General features: G+C 39.7%; 1 protein-coding gene across 10 annotated transcripts in view; it reads right to left on the reverse strand.

Moving 5' to 3' along the window:
- The window catches only part of LOC126293484 (coronin-2B-like), a 114308-nt gene that overhangs the window by 24849 nt on the left and 69934 nt on the right, over nucleotides 1-19525 (reverse strand). For 6 of the 10 annotated variants that reach the window (XM_049986729.1, XM_049986731.1, XM_049986733.1 and 3 more), the window contains 2 exons: nucleotides 16340-16514; nucleotides 7422-7561 (listed from right to left, as the gene is read on the reverse strand). In XM_049986729.1, the coding sequence (XP_049842686.1) occupies nucleotides 7422-7561; nucleotides 16340-16514 (315 nt within the window). The remainder of the gene's footprint in view (nucleotides 1-7421; nucleotides 7562-16339; nucleotides 16515-19525) is intronic. The other 4 variants (XM_049986736.1, XM_049986730.1, XM_049986737.1 and 1 more) reach the window with 1 other exon arrangement.

The raw sequence follows: 19525 nt of genomic DNA on the forward strand, positions 1-19525 counted from the left end.
TTCACTCCGCACAGGACACAGTTATACATGCTGCTTCTCTGCACTATCAAATTCAGCCTCACAGCCTTTATTCTCCTGACAAGAAGCCCAGTGACTACATCTTTCTTCAGGTGAAGAAACGATTGCATGGCATGCATTTCCAGACTGCAAGTTAATCTTGTAGTGGAAAATTTCCTGAACAGTTGAAATGCAGACTTTTGTAACTGAGGCCCCTGGCAAGTCATCAACAGTTGATAAAAATGTTTCGCACTGAATGGTGGACATCTAGAGAAGGACGAACTTCATCAGAGAGTTCTGTGGTCACAGTTTGATGTTTCTGAAGTAATAATTAAGGCTTCATAATAACCCCTTGTATTTGTCATAACATCGTTTTAACATGATAAAATATTTCAAATAATACGATTTTTTGGACTAGTCTTCCTATGTAGGGCTGATATTTTCAACTTGACAAAGGAACAGTGATGACTGCTCATTTAATTTCTCATATTTTCTACCTTTGTACAACATACAGCTAATTTTATTTTGAAATAAGTATTGACTGAAATCAGTTTGATTTTTACTTTGCAGTTTTTTTCTGAAGAATTAAGCATATATCAGTTACAGTGTTTGAATGGAATGTACATCAAACCTCTACACACCAAGTGCTCTGTGTACAGCTTAAGTGCAGTAGAAGATATCTACGAGACATTAGATTGACTAAATTATAAAATTAGAGACACTGTCAGGGGAAAACAACAGGAAGAAAGAAATAAATTTCGTACCAATTACAATAAAATTGTTAACAATAATATTGAGGTGCATCCAGAAAGTACTCACTCTACTCTACAGCAGACAGCTGAGAAGAATGTCCGCGAGGGGTGAGAGTGTAAACAGTCCTATCCACTCCACTCCCCCCCCCCCCCCCCCCCCCCTCTTTCCTTCCTGCCCTGCACCTGCCCACAAACCGTGTCATTGTATGTCCTAAAAATGATCATTTACTAATAGACATGATGGTCACCCTTGTAAGTCTTTTTCCGTGGTTACAGTCTCTCAGTTTATAGCTATTTCCTATGCACAGCCCCACTACCGAATAAGAAAACTCAAGTAAAATGTGAATGCACACATGACATCCCCACTAAAAGCAAGAAACATAGGTGAAAATGATACCATTGGCAATGTTTTGACTAAATGAAACAAAATATGAATCATAAAAATAAAAAAGAAATCCCGTAGTTGCATATCGACTACCAATACTAATAAATTACATATACAGCAGTTGCTGATACCATGTACAAGAATAGAAAATATGACGAACAATACTCCAAAAGTATCGGTACACTGGATACATGAGATGCTTTAAGCTTTACATCACTCAATCTTTTCGAGCCAGTCACAGTTACAATTTTCACGTAAGTGTCCATGAAAATGTAGCATGCTATAGACTATGTCACCTCACTCCCCAATCATTGCAAAGTTCCTGTAGCACACATTCTTCTCAGCTGTGAATATTACAAACATTTACAATGTGGCATAATTCTTATACAAATACGTACCGCTCTCTTCTACAGAGAAAAGTTGATGCACAGAAATTACAAAAAAATAAATTAGTAAAAGAAGAAATAGATTTACATACAAACACATGCTTAAGGATGAAGGCAAGAGTGAAAATAACACTATGAAAAGTTAAAATAGTAGTTAAGAGTCAATCTTTCTTTTTTTATCGTAAACTGGAAAAAAAATGCACACAAGCACACCCTCCACAACCCACACGTGCACATCACAGTACAGTACAGTACATATATCTAAAAACCCCAAGGACTTGTAGAGAGGCTGTGGAGACAATACTCTGAAATTGAATTCATGTCCAGACACACACCATTTCTGCACTACAGCCATTTGGAAACGTCTTTACTAGGTATCTATGCAAAAAGGTAGCCACGGTGGGGGGTTGGTTTTGTCAGATCTGCTGATGTCATCGTTCTCCACATGTCTGACTCCATTGTGTACCCTTTTCACCTCAATTACGGAAAGACTTCGAGAAAGGGTACCGTCACTGTCAGCAAGCATAACTGCGCTGCTCCAAGGAGATGCTGCACACCCATACTGGATGAGGCCATACTCTATCACATCGAAGAGAACCCACTGGCGAATACATGAGCAATTTCTTTGGATATTAACGAGTGGAAAATACTGGCTGTAGCATGGAAACAGTACGTTTCCAGACATGGGTCAAATATGATGTCTAGGTGTCACAAGCTTGTAAAATGTTAATATGGTTATCTTTAAAAACTACATAAACATCTGCATGAATTACAGTATTAATTTCTCTTTTTCGTTTTTGTTTATAATAATGACCTGAAGATCACAGGTGAGGTTAAAAACTGGCAACAGGATCAGACTGCAGAACATAGTTCCCTGTGACATTAATTAAAAACTATGTGATCACACCAAGACGACCCAGTACTGCAGGAGGGCATCCCGAGTTTGGAAGGTATGGGGACCAGAATGTGAACAGGCTGCACTGTTAGCTGATCCATGAAGTGTATAGGGTAAAAATGTATGTTATTTGCAAATTTGTTAAGTAACTAACACTGATAATCACTGATGCAAACTTCTGGAGAAAATGTGGATGGTCTCTCTCTCTCTCTCTCTCTCTCTCTCTCTCTCTCAACCCAATATTGGTCATAGATTTGTTAAAATTGTGTGGGAAGGGGCATCACAGAACTGATGGGCATCACAGAGAACTGATAACAATGAAAGACTCATTCATATTGGCAGGTACTGTTCATGCAGTTACAGTCTAGTTACTGAAATGTTATTTCGCCCAAAACTAGACAGAATTAAAAAAAAAAAAAAAAAAAGGCAGCAACAATTTTGTATGAATGTGCCTCTACATAAGAACCAAACAACACTGAATAACTTACAGATTGTGTGTTTTGTAACTCTTTTTACTGTTGGGGTGCAACTTATTTAATTTTTTAGTACATAATTTTTATTTCTTTACTATAAAAAATGTTTTGTAAATATAAATAAATAGAACTAAACAATAATTCAAACATCAATTCTGAAGTAATCAAACAGTCATTGCAGTAGAGTTGTCAAAATTTTGTTTTATTAAATTACTGTGTGTGTGTGTGTGTGTGTGTGTGTGTGTGTGTCTCAGAGAGATAGTACAAAAAGTTTTTCCAAGACTAGATTAACATAAAATAGAGGAAAGTTAAGACAGTGATTTTAAAGCTAATGGTGTTCCATATAGTTTCCCCTCACTTGAGTACAACATGCAGAACATTCATATAAACATGTGATACTGTCAGCAAAGTTGTTCTTCGGGATTTTGTTCAACTAGTGTTTGCATTTGCATCAGATCACAGTAGTCACATACAGCATGTGATCAAAAGTGTCTGGACACTCCCAAAGACATACATTTTTCATATTAGCTGCATTATGCTGCCATCTACTCCATATCAGCGACCTCAGTAGTCATTAGACATCGTGAGAGAGCAGAATGCGGTGCTCCGCGGAACTCACAGACTTCAAATGTCGTCAGGTGATTGGTTATCACTTTTGTCACATGTCAGTACGCGAGATTTCCATGCTCTTAAACATCCCTAGGTCCACTGTTTAAGATGTGATAGTGAAGTGGAAACATGAAGGGACACATACAGCACAAAAGCATGCAGCCCAACCTCGTCTGTTGACTGACAGAGACTGCCGACAGTTGAAGAGGGTCGTAATGTGTAATAGGCACACATCTATCCAGACTATCACACAGGAATTCGAAACTGCATCAGGATCCACTGCAAGTACTATGACAGGCGGGAGGTGAGAAAACGGATTTCATGGTCGAGCAGCTGATCACGAGCAACACATCATGCCGGTAAATGCCAAACGATGCCTTGCTTGGTGTAAAGAGCATAAATATTGGACGATTGAACAATGGAAAATTGTTGTGTGGAGTGACTAATCATGGTACGCAATGTCTCGATCCAATGCCAAGGTGGGGGTATGGCGAATGCCTGGTGAATGTCACCTGCCAGTGTGTGTAATGCCAACAGTAAAATTCAGAGGTTGTTATGTTATTGGGTGGTCATGTTTTTCATGGAGGAGGCTTGCACCCATCATTGTTTTGCATGGTACTATCACAGCACAGGCCTACATTGATGTTTTAAGCACCTTCTTGCTTCCCATTGCTGAAGAGCAATTCGAGGATGGCAATTGCATCTTTCAACAAGATTGAGAGAGTGGTTGGGAGAGTGGTTACACGACAATAACATCCCCATAATGGACTGGCCTGCATAGAGTCCTGATCTGAATCCTATAGAACATCAGGCCTCACCAACTGACATCGATACCTCTCTGCAATGCAGTACTCTGTGAAGAATGGGCTGCCATTCCCCAAAAAACCTTCCAGCACCTGATTAAACATATGCCTGCGAGAGTGGAAGCTGTCAACGTTAAGAGTGGGAGCTATGAACTTTTAAGTCATTTTCAGCCACGTGTCCAGATACTTTTGATCACATAGTGTACACGTCATCTTATTTGGAATTCACGGTGAGTGGGTCAAACTTCACATACTTGTCTTCTTCAAACCACACTGGAGAATATCTCTGAACACTTAACCTCATGTTGCTCTGTTGCCATCTGTGACGCAACACTGACACCCTATGGCCGCACGTCCACAACTGAACATTGTCTGCTTGCAATTGGCTGGTCTAAAGCATGTCTGTTGTTTATAGTTGTTAGTTCAAGCGGCCACTATAGTTATTTCACTGATGTCACTTACATGCCAGGAATAAAATCAGTCTTGGAACTTATTGGACTGTTTGAGTATACCTCCATTGTGTGACAGTAAGAATAAAGACCCAAAAGCATGTATGCAGCTGCAACAACACCCCACACCTCCACCCTTATTAAAGCTTTCCAGAACACAGCTAAATGGTTTGTATGCACGACTGCACAATTACATACCAAGAAAAAAAATTGAACAGACTCAAACTACAAAAGCTGCGCTTGCATAAATAGCAGGATACAACACAAAGAGCAGCAGCAAAACTTAATGTGTATCAATGTAGCTAGCTAACTCAATAAATCTGAGGTACTGGGTGGGGGGGGGGGATTTATTCATTAATGAACCATTCACTTTATTCAATCTTTACGGCAAAATACAAACAAAAATTATTCATGCATGTATGGAAAGATTGATCTTAGGAGATAGGGAGTGTTACAGCCTATTCAAGCTGTAAAGTACACAAAGGAGAAATTTGGAATGAGAAATCAAGTTCAGGGACAATGAATTAATGAGGTTAATTCTGTCAGAGATGGCAAAGGAGTTCAAAGTAAAGTTGAGCAGAATGGGTAGTGTCTTGAAAAGAGGTTATAAGATGAACATAGACTAAAGTAAATCAAGGATAATGGAATATTAGGTGGATTAAGTCCGGTGATGCCGAGGGGATTATATCAAGAAATGAGGCATTAAAAGTAGTAGATGAGTTTTCCTATTTGGGCAGCAAAATAACTGAGGATTGTAGAAGAGAGGGGGATAAAACACAGACTTATGATAGCCAGAAAAACATTTCTGAAGAAAAGGAGTTTGTTAACATTACATACAGATTTAAGTATTAGGCCTAGTAAGGTATTAAAATGTGGACAGTAGGCAGCTTAGACAAGAAGAGACTAGAAGGTTTTGAACTGTAGTGCTGCAGAATACTGAAGATTAGATAGGTATATCAAGTAGCTAACGTGTTGGATGAAATGAACTGCCTAATGAACACAGAAGATGGGATGAGAGTAAACTGAAGAAAGACAATAGTAGTGAGGAGTAGCAGGGATAGAGTAGCAATAAGACTAACATTACAATCATGGATTACAATGTATAAGGAGCAGTCAAATGAAAACTTAACCCACCAAACAGAAACAGAATGGTTCCATTGAAAAGTAATCACCACCTGCATTAAGACATTTACCCCACTACGAGATGAGATGATCAACTCCTGTTTTGTAGAACATGGTCGGCTGCTGATGGATCCACAACTGCACCTTGAACTTCCCCATCCGACTGAAACCAATGTCTACGCTCTTCTTTCTTCAGGTTGCCAAAGTTGTGAAAACCACATGGTGAATGATTGGGGCTGTACGGAGGACACTGCAATGTTTTGCAACCAAATCGCTGAAGCGTAGCCTTTGTCTGCTCAGCAGTGTCAGTGCGGGAGTTAACATGCAGCAAGATGATTCCATCAGACACCATTCCTGGCATTTCGACTTCATGGAGCGAAGCTGTTTCTGCAAAGTGCTTCATAGTGCTGCAGATTCATTGTGATTTCACGGTGGAAGAACTCTGTAAGCAGACGATCCTTGCAGTCGAAGAAGAAAGTCATCATAACCTACTGGATCTTGTGTGAACAGCTTTGGATTTCTTTGGCAGGGGAGATATGGAATGTTTACACTGCTGGTATTGTCGTTTGCCCTCAGGCTGTCGTACAGAATCATACTTTTGCTCAGTAACACCTGTCCCCATACTAACAATCTAGTGAAGGCCATGATCCAGCAATTTGGTTGGGAAACATTGTAACAAACTGTACACCTCAGATCTTTCACTGTGTGATTTTCAAATCCTTGGCAGTCCGAAGAAAGAGATGTGTGGACATGGTTTCAGTCAGATGAGAAAGTGCTAGTGTGGGTGTGGCTGCGAAGCCATCAGTGGCCGATGGAAATCGATGAAAAAACAATTAATTGTTCGACTCACAGTGGAATAAATGACTTATCGCATGTGATGAATGTTTTTTTGAATGATCATAGATGAAGTTAAGAAATCCTGCTACCTTGGAAGCAAAGTAATACATGACAGACAAAGCACAGAGGACATAAAAAGCAGAGTCTCAGAGACAAAGATGGCATTTCTCGTCGAGAGAGTCAGCTAGTATGAAACAAAGCCTTAATATGAGCAAGAAATTTCTGAGAATGTATGTTCGGAGCACAGCACTACAAGGTAGTGAATCACAAACTATGGGAAACTGTAAAAGAGAAGGATCAAAGTGTTCTAAATGTGGTTTATGGGAGGATATTAAAAACAAGAGGACTGATAAGATAAGGAATAAGGAGGTTCTCCGCAGAATTGGGGAAGAAAGGAACATATGGAAAACACTGACAAGGAGAAAGGACAGGATGATCAGACATGTGTTAAGTCATAGTATAACAACTTCCTTGGTACTAGAGGGAGCTGCCAAGGATGAAAACTATAGGGGATGACAGAAATTGGAATACACAAAACAAATAGTTGAGGATGCAGGTGTGAAACTGCTACTGCGAGGTGAAGGGGGTTGGCACAAGAGAGGACTTTGTGGTGACCGCATCAAACCAGTTAGAAAATTAGGTATAAAAAATTATAGTGTTCAACTAAGAAGCAATGGAATAGTCAATTAACCTCAAACAGTAACTAAACGTACCTTAACATCGATGGGCCGGTAATCTGGCACTGTCTCTTGGGAGAGGAAGGCAAACTTGCGGCTGTTGTTGTTGTTAGCCATGGGGAGCACGTTGTCCCTTGGCTGACGGACTCGAGGTTTGTGTGTGTGAACTGTCACACCTTAGACAAACGGGAACACTATCAGCTATGAAAGGCAGGAACAGTGCTACAATAATCAACTGCTTACAGCCTAATCTTTAAAAGAGTCCATCCAAATCATGTGTCACATACTGAAATTTTCAAGATCATTATACCTTCTTGTGCTCCTTTATATGTAAAATTTCTTGCATAGCACATTAAACTTGATAAACAACTATTGACCAAATAACTATTTTCAACTCCTTAATTTAATATTCCGAGTTTTATCTAGTTTTTATTGTTTTGATAGAAACTTAAAATCCAGAGAATACTCAACTAACTGAAGAACAGACCACTGGGAGGAAAGAGGGGCAACGCATATATCCTTTTCAGCAGTCATAGTTAAGAGCTCGGCCACTAGAGAACATCTGGTCCTGCATTTGTAGCCCGGCTACTGTGTTTTGGTTGAGATGGTTACCACAAGATATCGTCTTTACAGTGTTCAGCTTTGGATACTTTACATCAAAACACTTGCTTTCAGACTCTGTCCTGTACTTTTGTTAAGACAATGCTTTCAACACAGGATGGCTGTAGTGATCCTTAGTTTGAAACTGAATTTAGTGGCTTAGAAAGTGTAGAAGAATATGATATTTCTTCAATGAAGACTGAAAGTGATGGCAGTTCGCCTACTGAGTGAGAAGTGCTCACCAGTGGTATGTGCTCCAATCAGCCATTCAAGATTTATGTTTACAGGAAACTGTTGTGAAATGCATGGTTAGACTTTGTAGTTACACAGAAACTAAAAAGTGACCAAGTTTCAGGATATTTCAGTCAAAGTCCAGTGGATTTTATAATTGGTGCTCTTAAAATCTTGTAACTTATTTTGGGCTATAAAAGCTGTCTCTATTTGTCTTAGGTAATGTCATCCATTTTTCATTAATGAAAAGATTATTTTTTGAACATAATTTGAAAAAAAAAAAATCATTAAAGGATTAATCTTACAGCCAATTTCCTCTTGCTCCACCAAATATGAACACCTTCAAGTAGCTTTTAATTACAGATATAACACATGGACAATAGCAAACACACCAGACATTTTGACATGTGCATAAATTTTTGGTTTTAAAACAATGCCCCATTTACTTTTAATCTTGGTCCAAAAATGCAAATTTCACAAAGAGAATGTCTTACTTTCTATTTTTTAAATGCGCTTATACACCAGGTATTCAAAATCAACTAAATTTGAAGTGTTTTGATTGCAATGAATGGATGTAACCAACTTTTACCATACAAAATTATTCAGGAAAAGAACACGAACAAATACCCACACTGTAAAACCCACACTGCAACATTAGTGAAAATGCTACCACACTTCTCTCTAAATCTGTTTCTCCAATTGGGCTATCATAACAGGTAGATTCAGCCAATTTGTTGATTTATTCAAATAATTATCATTTGTTCCTTCAGTAGCAGACTATGATACAAAGGATTTAATTAATAATAATTAATTATGGGATCACAAAATGTACAGTTTATTGTTGGAAAATCTGTCCAAAAAATTCAATTCACACACACACACACACACACACACACACACACACACACACACACACAGGCACACAGGCACACAGGCAACATCAAGGAGGAGTTGTGCGACATAAACGAAAGTTGGTAGTGTGCTTTTCTACATCTGAAAGATGAAATTTCACACCAGTTGTGTAAGAGTTATGCTAGTAGCATCACTATAAGTGTGCAAATCACACATGCTGTAATGGTCATGAGCATTAGTTACTTTTGAGATTTGACATGGTGAGTTGACGTTGGTAAGGAATGCCTTTAAAGCGGCAAAGATGCCATTATCAACATTTCATTGAGTTTGAATGACGTCGGGGAGTTCGGCTGTGAGAAGCTGAATGGTAGGAATGTAGCAGCAACGATGATCGTGAGAACGTATGGTTGCAAGTAGACTGGGCTTCGGAATGCTATGTGGCACTACCGAGAGAGAAGACCATCTTGTTTGGTGTATGGTTCTGGCAAATCGTACTACAACAGCAATTATAGCAGCAGTTCGTACCACTGTGAAACAACCAACTGTTAAAAACCATTTACTTTGAGGGCAGCTCCTAGTGAGACACCCTGTAGCATACATTCCAATTACCTCAAACCACAGCCATTTATGACCTCAGTTGTGTCAAGAGTTAGTTCACTGGAGGTCAGTTGTGTTTTCTGATGAAATATGGTTTGCCTCAGTGGCAGTCATGACCGTGTATTGGTTAGGAGGGGGCCACTGACGACCTAGAAACAACCTCTCTGCGTGATAGATACACTGGACCTACACCTGGAGTTATGGTCCAGGGTGCAACTTCGTGTAACAGCAGGACCACTCTCATGGTTATCCTACACACCCCGACTGCAAATTTGTACACCAATCTGTTGATTCGACATGTGTTACCATGCGTGAACAGAATTCCATGGAATGTTTTTCAAAAGGATGACACTGGCCCACATACTGCTGTTGTTGTTACCCAACAGGCTCTACAGAGTGTCAACTTGTTGCCTTGGCTTGCTCAATCACCAGATCTGTCACCAATTGAGCACATATGGGACTCATACAATGATAACTCCACTGTCATCCACAAACAGCAGTAACTGTCCCTGTATTCACTGACCAAGTGTGGACACTGATCTGCATCCCACAGACAGACATATAGCACCTATAAAGCAAAGAAACATGCATGTTTGCATGCTCACATTCAACATTCTGGCAGTTATACCAGTTATTAATTTGACAGCTTTTCTCATTTGCGTTGGCTTAATTTTGTGCTTACATTAACCTGTGATCTTGCGATGTCAATCAATTAAATATGCTGCCTAGATTAAAGTATTTCCAAAATTTCATTACTCTACATTAATTTTTTTTGGTGTTGTAATTTTTTCCTCTTCCCCATTGGTGTATTAAACTCTGTGTCCCAACAATCAGAATGAGAATAATAATTTACAAAAAAAAATTCTGCAAGCAAAGATAATTTTTATTTCTGGAAATAGCTTCACCAGCTGTCACTTCATGATTATTGATACTTTATATGCAGGCAAACTAATTTTAAAAAATAATAAATAATATGACATGATAATAGACGATCCTTGAAACATGCTAGAATGTGGTGGCAAAACTAATTTAGAAGTGGGAAGCACTAGATCCGACAGAAGACAGAGAGAAAGTAACTTGGTTAAGGTTCCAGTGCTCTTACAGATGTTTTGGGTAGTAATGCTGATGGCAGGCAATGAGAGAAGAGCAGGCAGTAATTTTTGTAATGAGGAATTTGAAGTAAACTCTCACACCCCAAATGAACCCACAACTACAGGCAGTGTTACATACACAAAATAATAAGTTTTCAATTTCAGAATTAAAAAGACATCTGTTTTGTCACCTCTAGTTTGTTATCAAAATCTCCCTGTTGGCTATACATGACTGACTCTTTGCTAATCTAGAAGCAGTATTTGAAAAACGGCCTGATGTAGCCTTACACTTAATTTTAGGCAAAACCTAATTGACTATCAAAAACTCTCACTTTACTGCACTATTGGCTTTATTCCACAAAATTAACAAGCATCTGTGGAGCTCATGACTTCTCTTTAATTGTTTTGTACTGGTTTAAGTATTATCACAATAATACCTTAAAGATAACTGGTGTCATTTATGTGTTGTGTCAGCAGTTCATAAAACAATCACATTAGTCAATTTAAATCAGTGTTCAGTGCTTCAAACATTAGTATCAACTAAACTAATTACTGTTTGAAGCATACACACTGCAACACTACCACAAACTAAGGGACCACACATTGTATCTTACAAAATACTCAAAATTCAGTACAAATGCATTGAACAGGATGAGAAGTAGATCATGGTCAAAATAATTACATTAAGTTGCAAACTACCACTGTCACCACTAAATAATGGAAAAAACTTCCAAGTGAACAGATGAGCAAACTAATATTAGAGTGTTAGTAATAGTGAAATTTCTGCTACCTAATGCCTATTATAGCTAGCTTGCCTTGACGTCTTTACCGAAGCTGACTGATGTGCTGGCATAAGAGCATCACACAAAAGGAATGTTGATACACCGCTGGGATAGTGGAACACTGATACTCGTATACCACACAACTAACTGAAAACGAATTTTTACTTGTGAAATATAATTCATTCCACAGACAAAACTCTTAACAGTAACAGTTACATGAACTTCAACAGCAATTTGGACACTATGAGGGTTCCTCTGAATGTCTTGAAAATGGCAGTGTTCTGAGCCGTACTGGCACAGCTATTTAGAAAACAGTATTCTATTTGTGTGTTACAAGACAGAGGAACTGTGTTCCTTATGAATTTTTTAATTTGCCATTAAACAAAAAGGTATCCAAATATTTCATAAGGGAACGAAAATAAACAAACATGATGACAGTGGAGGAAGCAGTGGTCTAACAACTGTGCCAGTCTTAATGATAAAAGATAATTCTCAATAGAGAAATGCAACTATATTCTCTTAATTGACAATTACTCACGTAAGTCTTGATCACAACTTTTTTCACTCCTTCAAACGAGTTTCAGTTATCCTGTTTTGGGTCTTTTATGAGAATCTGAAGATGATGAATACAGAAACATGTGAGAGGTGTACTAGGTCCATTTTTCAGAAATTCTAAAGTACCTCAGTTTTTGTTTACCTTACACACCTGATGACGGTTGTAAAGCCAAAACCACTTACCTGTTACCTGTCCAAAGAAACTAAGACATTATCTAGACTGAATTCTACAGATTACCTAAATCCATAGATATGCTAGATAACTGAGGACATCTGAGACATCATGGAATCAATCAGGATGTTACAAGAACTATTGTCCAATGTATAACAGATACTGATAAAAGGAAAATTGTTGAGCAGGAAGCCACTCAGGAACAAATGATATTCAGTCTGCCAATAAATGTAAGTGGAAACTACTTGTTCTCAGTTATTTAAAAGACTACCTATTCCATTTCCTGTCAGTTCAATACTGATGTCATATTACAAACAATTGTTTACATGCATGAAGAAGATGCAGTTAGACAAAGTACCTCTATCATCGTGAAATGCCTGCAAATCCTTTAAGTTTAGAATTTTACTCGCAATGTTAATTTCAGAAAAACAGCACAATCAAAGTTTTTTTAAAAAAAGTAGTATTATTTCACACTTGTAAAATGAACTTACGGCCTACGCTAGTTACCAAACGTGAAGGAAGGTGTAGCCTCTCAAATTTCACTTTCACCTGAAACTACTTAAGGAAACAAGAATTAATGCATAAATATTGTACACCTCAGCACATGCACACCACTGGAAATCTCTTACACACGTCACAGCTGTGTTGGTTTGCTCCATTTACCAAATACAAGGGCATGTGTTAACTGTGTGTGTGTGTGTGTGTGTGTGTGTGTGTGTGTGTGTGTGTGTCCTGTCCTATCCTGTCCTGTCCTGAGGCAGGAAGTGTGCGTGGCTGACCATACAGGACAACAAAAAAACAGGAAGCTCTCTTTCGGATGAATGCCTACCTGTGCACAAAACGGCTGCATCAAAATAACAGGTGGGAAGACTTTCTGGGGGTGTGGTTTCCACCACATATGTTAAATATATAATATATATAATTTCTCCACACAACAGCAAAGAATGTATTCCAGACCACAGACCCCCCCCCCCCCCCCCCACACACACACGTGTCGCGAGAGTGTGTGTGTGTGTGTGTGTGTGTGTGTGTGTGTGTGTGTGTAGTACTCCACCTTTTCCTCATATTGTCTTTCCGTTTCTTCCATCCAAACTTCTAATTTTCTTCTGCCTTAAAAAAATTAGGAAGGAAAACCAGAGTTTGATTATGATGAAAAGGTTGAAGAGGATGTACGAGGCATGTCCAGAAAGTAAGAGTAATGAGCATCTAACCCTAAAAGGGATTTTTTTGGACAAAGTTGGCAACAATGCCTACCAGAACAAGGTGTTTGCAGTAGAAGGTACTCACATTTGTCTCAGTCTACTGAACTCTTGTTATAGTGTCTTGATGAAATGGTGAACCAGATCAAGTACACGATTCGTGATGACCAGTGACTGACTTTGGCACGAGATGAATGCAGTGTTTCCAGAAATCCAGACCTCTTTTGCATGAAATCATTTCTCAAACACTGTTTCCGAAAACCATGTCAGAGGTTGTATCAAAGCAACTAACATAAAAACGGGTCAACAGAATTGCATCTCCACACTAATCTCAAGAGCCCTTTCAACTGGAAGATCAATAATTCTTTGACTATTGTGCCTGACCACAAAATTAGTGTGGTCTGTTACACTCTTGAGGCAAAACAGCAAAATCAAGCAAACTGAAAAAACTGTTTCATCCTGAAAAATAATGAGCTCTGCCTTTTCCGATCACAAAGGGATTCTGTTCAGTGAATTTTTGCCCCATGGGAAGACAATGCTGTGCAGTACTGTGAAGCCCTACAAAAAGAAAGAAAGAAAGAAAGAAAGAAAGAAAGAAAGGGGTGATACTGGACAAAAGAAGGTAAATGCACTTGTTGCATGAAAACACACTACTCCGCACAGCCAACTCTTGGATTCAGGTATTTGGGACATCATCAAGCACCCTGCTCACAAATCTGATCTGGCAGTTTCATCTTTTCATCTATTTGAAGTTTTTTACGGGAGAAAACAAGTATAATGTAAGCTTTCGGAGCCAATGGCTCCTTCTGGCAGAAGGGTTGAAGGGGAAAGTCAAGAGACAAAGAAAAAAGACTGCTAAAGTTTAGAAAAGTCGCCTAGAACTCCGGGTCAGATGAGACTTACCGAACAGGATGAGAATAAAATGCTGATTGTTAGTACCTGCACTGGATGAGATTTGAAAACCTGAGAGCTTAAAGCTGGAGGATAGGATAATTGGCAAGACAGAGTTTAGACAAACAAAAGGGGAGTGAAGAAAAGGAATAGGTAGGATACTGAAATGAAATACTGATAATACATAAACTGACTCACATCTAGGTGAGGAAGATGGTGACAACCAAGCACAGTTGTAATGCCAGTTCTCACCTACACAGTTCTTAGAAACTGATGTCACATTGTATGTGCGGTGAAACAGGTATCAAAGTCGTGACTGTCATGTTGTATAGTGTGTTCTGTAACAGGGTAGTATTTACTATCAGTACACAGTCTCTGACGATGGCCATTCATCCTAACTGATAACTATGTGATAGTCATAACAATATGTACCAGCTGTTACGTAAACACTGTTCAGCCTTCTTTACTAGTGTGACTACCACAAAGTCATAAGTTAGGACAAATGGGTACAGACACAGTATCCTATTGCAGAACATGCTCTGCAACATGACAGCCTTGACTGAAGCACCCATTTCACCTTGTCATCTGGATTCTCCCTCCTAACACTAGCTTCTCATAATTCCACATGTGGGAACAGGTGTTATTTGTCCTCCGTTCTTACCGCCCACCTGACATTAATTTACGTTAATTTGTGTGGTCTCAGTATTTCTGCACACGAGCTATTCCTTTCTTCACTACCTTTTAATTTTCTATATCTTTTATTTTCTGACCTGTATTTCCCCTGCCCCTCACATCCACTGTATGCAATGTAACCTCTGTCTTATGTATTATCCTATCTTCAACCTTTAAGCTCTGAGGTTTTCAAATCTCATTCAGTGCAGTCCCCAATAATCAGTAGTTCCATCTCATCCCAGCCTCCACGTCTCCCCTGACCCAGGGCTCTGGGCAAGTTATCTGAACTCTCCCCATTTCCTAAACTTCACCAGCCCCTTTCCTTTATCTCTCTTCTTTTTCCTTTAATCCTTCTTCCAGAAAAAGAAGCCACTGGCTTTGAAAGATTGCACATTTCCACATAATACAAGTGTGGTTGCTCCTGCCATCACTTGGCGAGTAATTTTTATCTATTCAATTTTTATATTTTCGAACATTGGTCATTTTTGTTAACTTGTTTATGGGTGGAAAAAGGTTTTCTGTCAACCACAAGGTCCAGAGTGGTGTCAAATAATGGGCTAAGAGGCGGTGGGAGGATTTTTTGAGTGAGGTATCAGAAAGCGCACTCCTTGTCGCACTGACTGTATCAAAAAGAAAGGTGTCGGACATATGTGAATCTGTAAATTTTTTGTAAATATATTGTCTTTTCGATTTTTAAACAATTAATTTCTGGACACGCTTTGTAAATTGCCTCAGTTATGCAGGCATGGCGAGACCAGCCCACGATAGACTAGCATCAAAGCAGTGTGTGAACAGAATATCATGATAATAATTCACAGCAGTAGTCTTGTCCGTGTCATTTAAATGACAGATATTAATAAAAAGTTGAATTTTAATGTTTGAAAACTGTTTGATGGTGTTTCAGCCAACAATTTTCTATGACACACTGTACCAGTTATCACATAATTTGAATGTTTCCAATAATCTAAGCCTCACACAGACAAAGATATAATTTTCTAATTAATACTCACTGCTACAAAGATATCACACTCCACACCAACGAAGAACATAATAGACAGTACAGGATCTTAAACTGATATAAACTGCCTATAAGAGAAAGCAGACTGATAAAATACAGACAGGGCACAGACGGATTTGGAGGCGCGCCAACTGCTCGACACAACCCCCACCTACCAAAACCGGGTACAAAACAACTACACAAAAGTGGAGAGAAGCCCGCGACAGGACGTGAAGGACGAAACACCACAGCCACCCGTCGATGCTCCGCCACCTCCAGTACGAGTGGTAGCGTGCGTGTGCAGTTGTGAGCTACCTTTACAGTCCTGGAAAGGGCACACTGTGTCTTCGGCGGCTTTTGTTGACTTTTCACCTGTCTTCATTGACATCAGAACTGGGTTCCTGTTCTTGAAACTCAGCCACTCCTGGGCAGAGAGCGCCGGTGTTGGAGCTGCCGTGTCCGGGTACAGGTCATCCTGGAACTGGTCGCTCTGAAAAATGGTGCCAAAATTACTTCAGTCACCACTCTCGTCATACTCTATCCTAGTGCAATTATAAATTCTCTATATTTAAATATCTACAAACAGCAGTTCAAAAGTTGGTGTCAGATAAAGCACAAGTCAAACAGAGTTTGAAAGACTTTTTGATACACAACTTCTACTATATAGATGAATATTTTGACAGGGACTGTTAGATCAACTTAGGTAAAAATGTCTGCTAAATTTCAGTTTTGAGAGTACTTGGTCAGAACAGTCATGATCAGGTATTTTGTTTAATAAATTTATTAAAAATGCGTAACTATGTTTCATTCTGACAGTGTATAAATTCTGTAAATATTAGCAGTCCCAATTTAGTGTAATGTAATCGGATATATTGAAAATCACCTGACAAATGATCAGGGTAGTGAGTTATGTTCAAATATTCTGTGTTTTTTACGTTACACTTTCTGGCGTTGTCCACATCCACAAGAATCATCTCTAGAATAATCTCTAGAATCATCTCTTTCCAGGTCTGTAGAAGGAAAACAAACTAATCTAATCTAATCTCAAATACAAGGAAAGGGTATTTTGCAACTATGGAACAAAAGAGCTAGTGTGTGGTATTGGTAATTTTTTAAGCAGTTTCTTCAAGGTGAGAGGGTAGAGAATAAAATGTACGGGTGTCGCGCACACGCACGCACGCGTGGGGGGAGAGGGGTGCTTCTATAAACCAATCTTGCAAAGCCTGAGAAATTGTCACCTTCAGTTTGACACTAAAAAAAGCCTTTTTGAATCATTTGATGTAATTATGGTCAAAATATTTCAGTTCCAATAACAAGTTTTGCTTAAAACGCATAACACCGCCCAGCCACAGAGACGCATTTTCCTCATAACTCAGTACCACCCAAGACTGGAGCAACTGAATTACATTCACCGCCAGGGTTTCGATTACCTCTCGCCATGCCCTGAAATGAGAAATGTTCTGCCCACTATCCTTCCCACACTTCTCTCAGTGGTATTCCACTGTTCAACGAACCTACACAATATACTTGTCCATCTTTAGACAACCCCACCTCACAATCCCTTACCTCATGGCTCATACCTCTGTAATAGACCTAGATGCAAGATCTGTCCCATACATCGTCCTACCACCACCTACTCCAGTCTGGTCACTAATATCAACTATCCCATCAAAGGCAGGGCTACCTGTGAAACCAGGCATGTAGTCTACAAGCTAAGCTCCAATCACTGTGCTGCATTCTATGCAGGCATGACAACCAACAAGCTGTCTGTCCACATGATGGCCACCGACTAATTGTGGTCAAGAAACTAGTGGACCACCCTACTGCTGAACATGCTGCCAAACTTGATATCCTTCATTTCTATGACTGCTTTACAGCTTATGCCATATGGATCCTTTCCACCCACACCAGCTTTTCTGAATTGTCTGCAATACACCCTACGTTCCTGTAACCCACCTGGCTCAACCAATGTTAAGTCACTGTCCTCATCCATCCAGCCCTTTCCCCGTTCGCATTCCAGCACTACACAGCCGTCACTCCACCACAACACCCACTCTTTATTTCTCTCCTTTTCCGTTACTTCCCCTCCCTACACTCCACCTGCCCCCAATCTGACCTGCAGCACTTCATTATCTGCCACCCCCACCATACCATTCCCCTCCCTCCCCACTCCAGCCCCCTCCTTACCCCCACCCAGTCACCACTCCCATGATGCACTGGTGCTGCTGCTTTGAGTTGCATTTGCGTATGTGTGTGTGTGTGTGTTTATATTGTTGACGAAGGCCTGAACGGCCAAAAGCTATAATTGTGAGTTTTTTTCGTTGTGTCTACCTGCGACTCAGCATCTCCACTATACAGTAGACACCAACTTCTCTTCTCATAATATTGTTACATTCCATCCTGGATTTTCCATTGTTTGAATGTTTTAATTAATATTTTGTAATACTTTGCTGGACAAAATACAGTTTCTGTTCCTTAATTCTCCAATCAAACAGAGTTGTTTGATATATATAAGAGGCAGTCAAATGAAAACTGAACACCTGTCACAATGGGACCATGAAATGGTTCAATTCAAAAGTAATCACCACACACACATTATAACCTTTATGCCACTGTGAGCCAAGACAATCAATTCCTGAAACTTCCTGGCCAGACTCAAACTTGGGATCTTTGCCTTTCATGGGCAAGTGCTCTACCGACTTAGCTACCCAAGCACGACTCATGACCCATCCTTACAGTTTTACTTCTGCCACTACCATATCCCCTACTTCCCCAACACCACAGAAGCCCTCCTGCAGAAACTGCAAGATTAGGACTCCTGGAAGAAAGGATACTTTGGACACACAACTTAGCCACAGCCTCATTCTTGATCAATTCCTGTTTTGTGGTATGCGGTCGGCCACTGATGGACTGACAAATCCGCAACTACAGCTACTTTTGAAATTCCTTGTCTGACTGAAACCAACATCCACGCATATCTTTCTTCAGATTGCCAAAGATGTCAAAATGATGATCCAGGCTATATGGAAGATGTTTCCCAGTCAAAACATTGAACTTTAGCCTTTGTCCAATTGGCAGTGTGGGGGCAGGTGTTATCATGCCAAGAGATGATTGTGTCCAAAAGTATTCCTGGGCATTTTGACTTTATGGCATCCTGCAGTTTCTGCAAAGTGTCTTCCCAGTGCTGCACATTGACTGTGATTCTACGCTCTAGCAGCTCAACAAGCAGAGGACCCTTGCAGTCAGAGGAGGTCACCATAAACTCACTTGGTGTCATCATTTCAAGCCCAAAGAAATGTCCCACATCTCCCCCATCAAAGAAATCCGAAGCTGTTCACACGGGTTCTGGTAAGGTCACAATGACCTCCTTCGATTGCAGGCACCCTGAGGGTAAAAACATAGATACAAGCTCCCAGTAGCCATAAAGTCAGCTCAATCCCAAGTGAAATTATAACCAAATTTAACCAATGTATTACAACCACTGTTATTCAGTTGCCAATT

This window comes from Schistocerca gregaria, chromosome 10 (genome assembly GCF_023897955.1).
Source record: "Schistocerca gregaria isolate iqSchGreg1 chromosome 10, iqSchGreg1.2, whole genome shotgun sequence".
Taxonomy (NCBI): domain Eukaryota; kingdom Metazoa; phylum Arthropoda; class Insecta; order Orthoptera; family Acrididae; genus Schistocerca; species Schistocerca gregaria.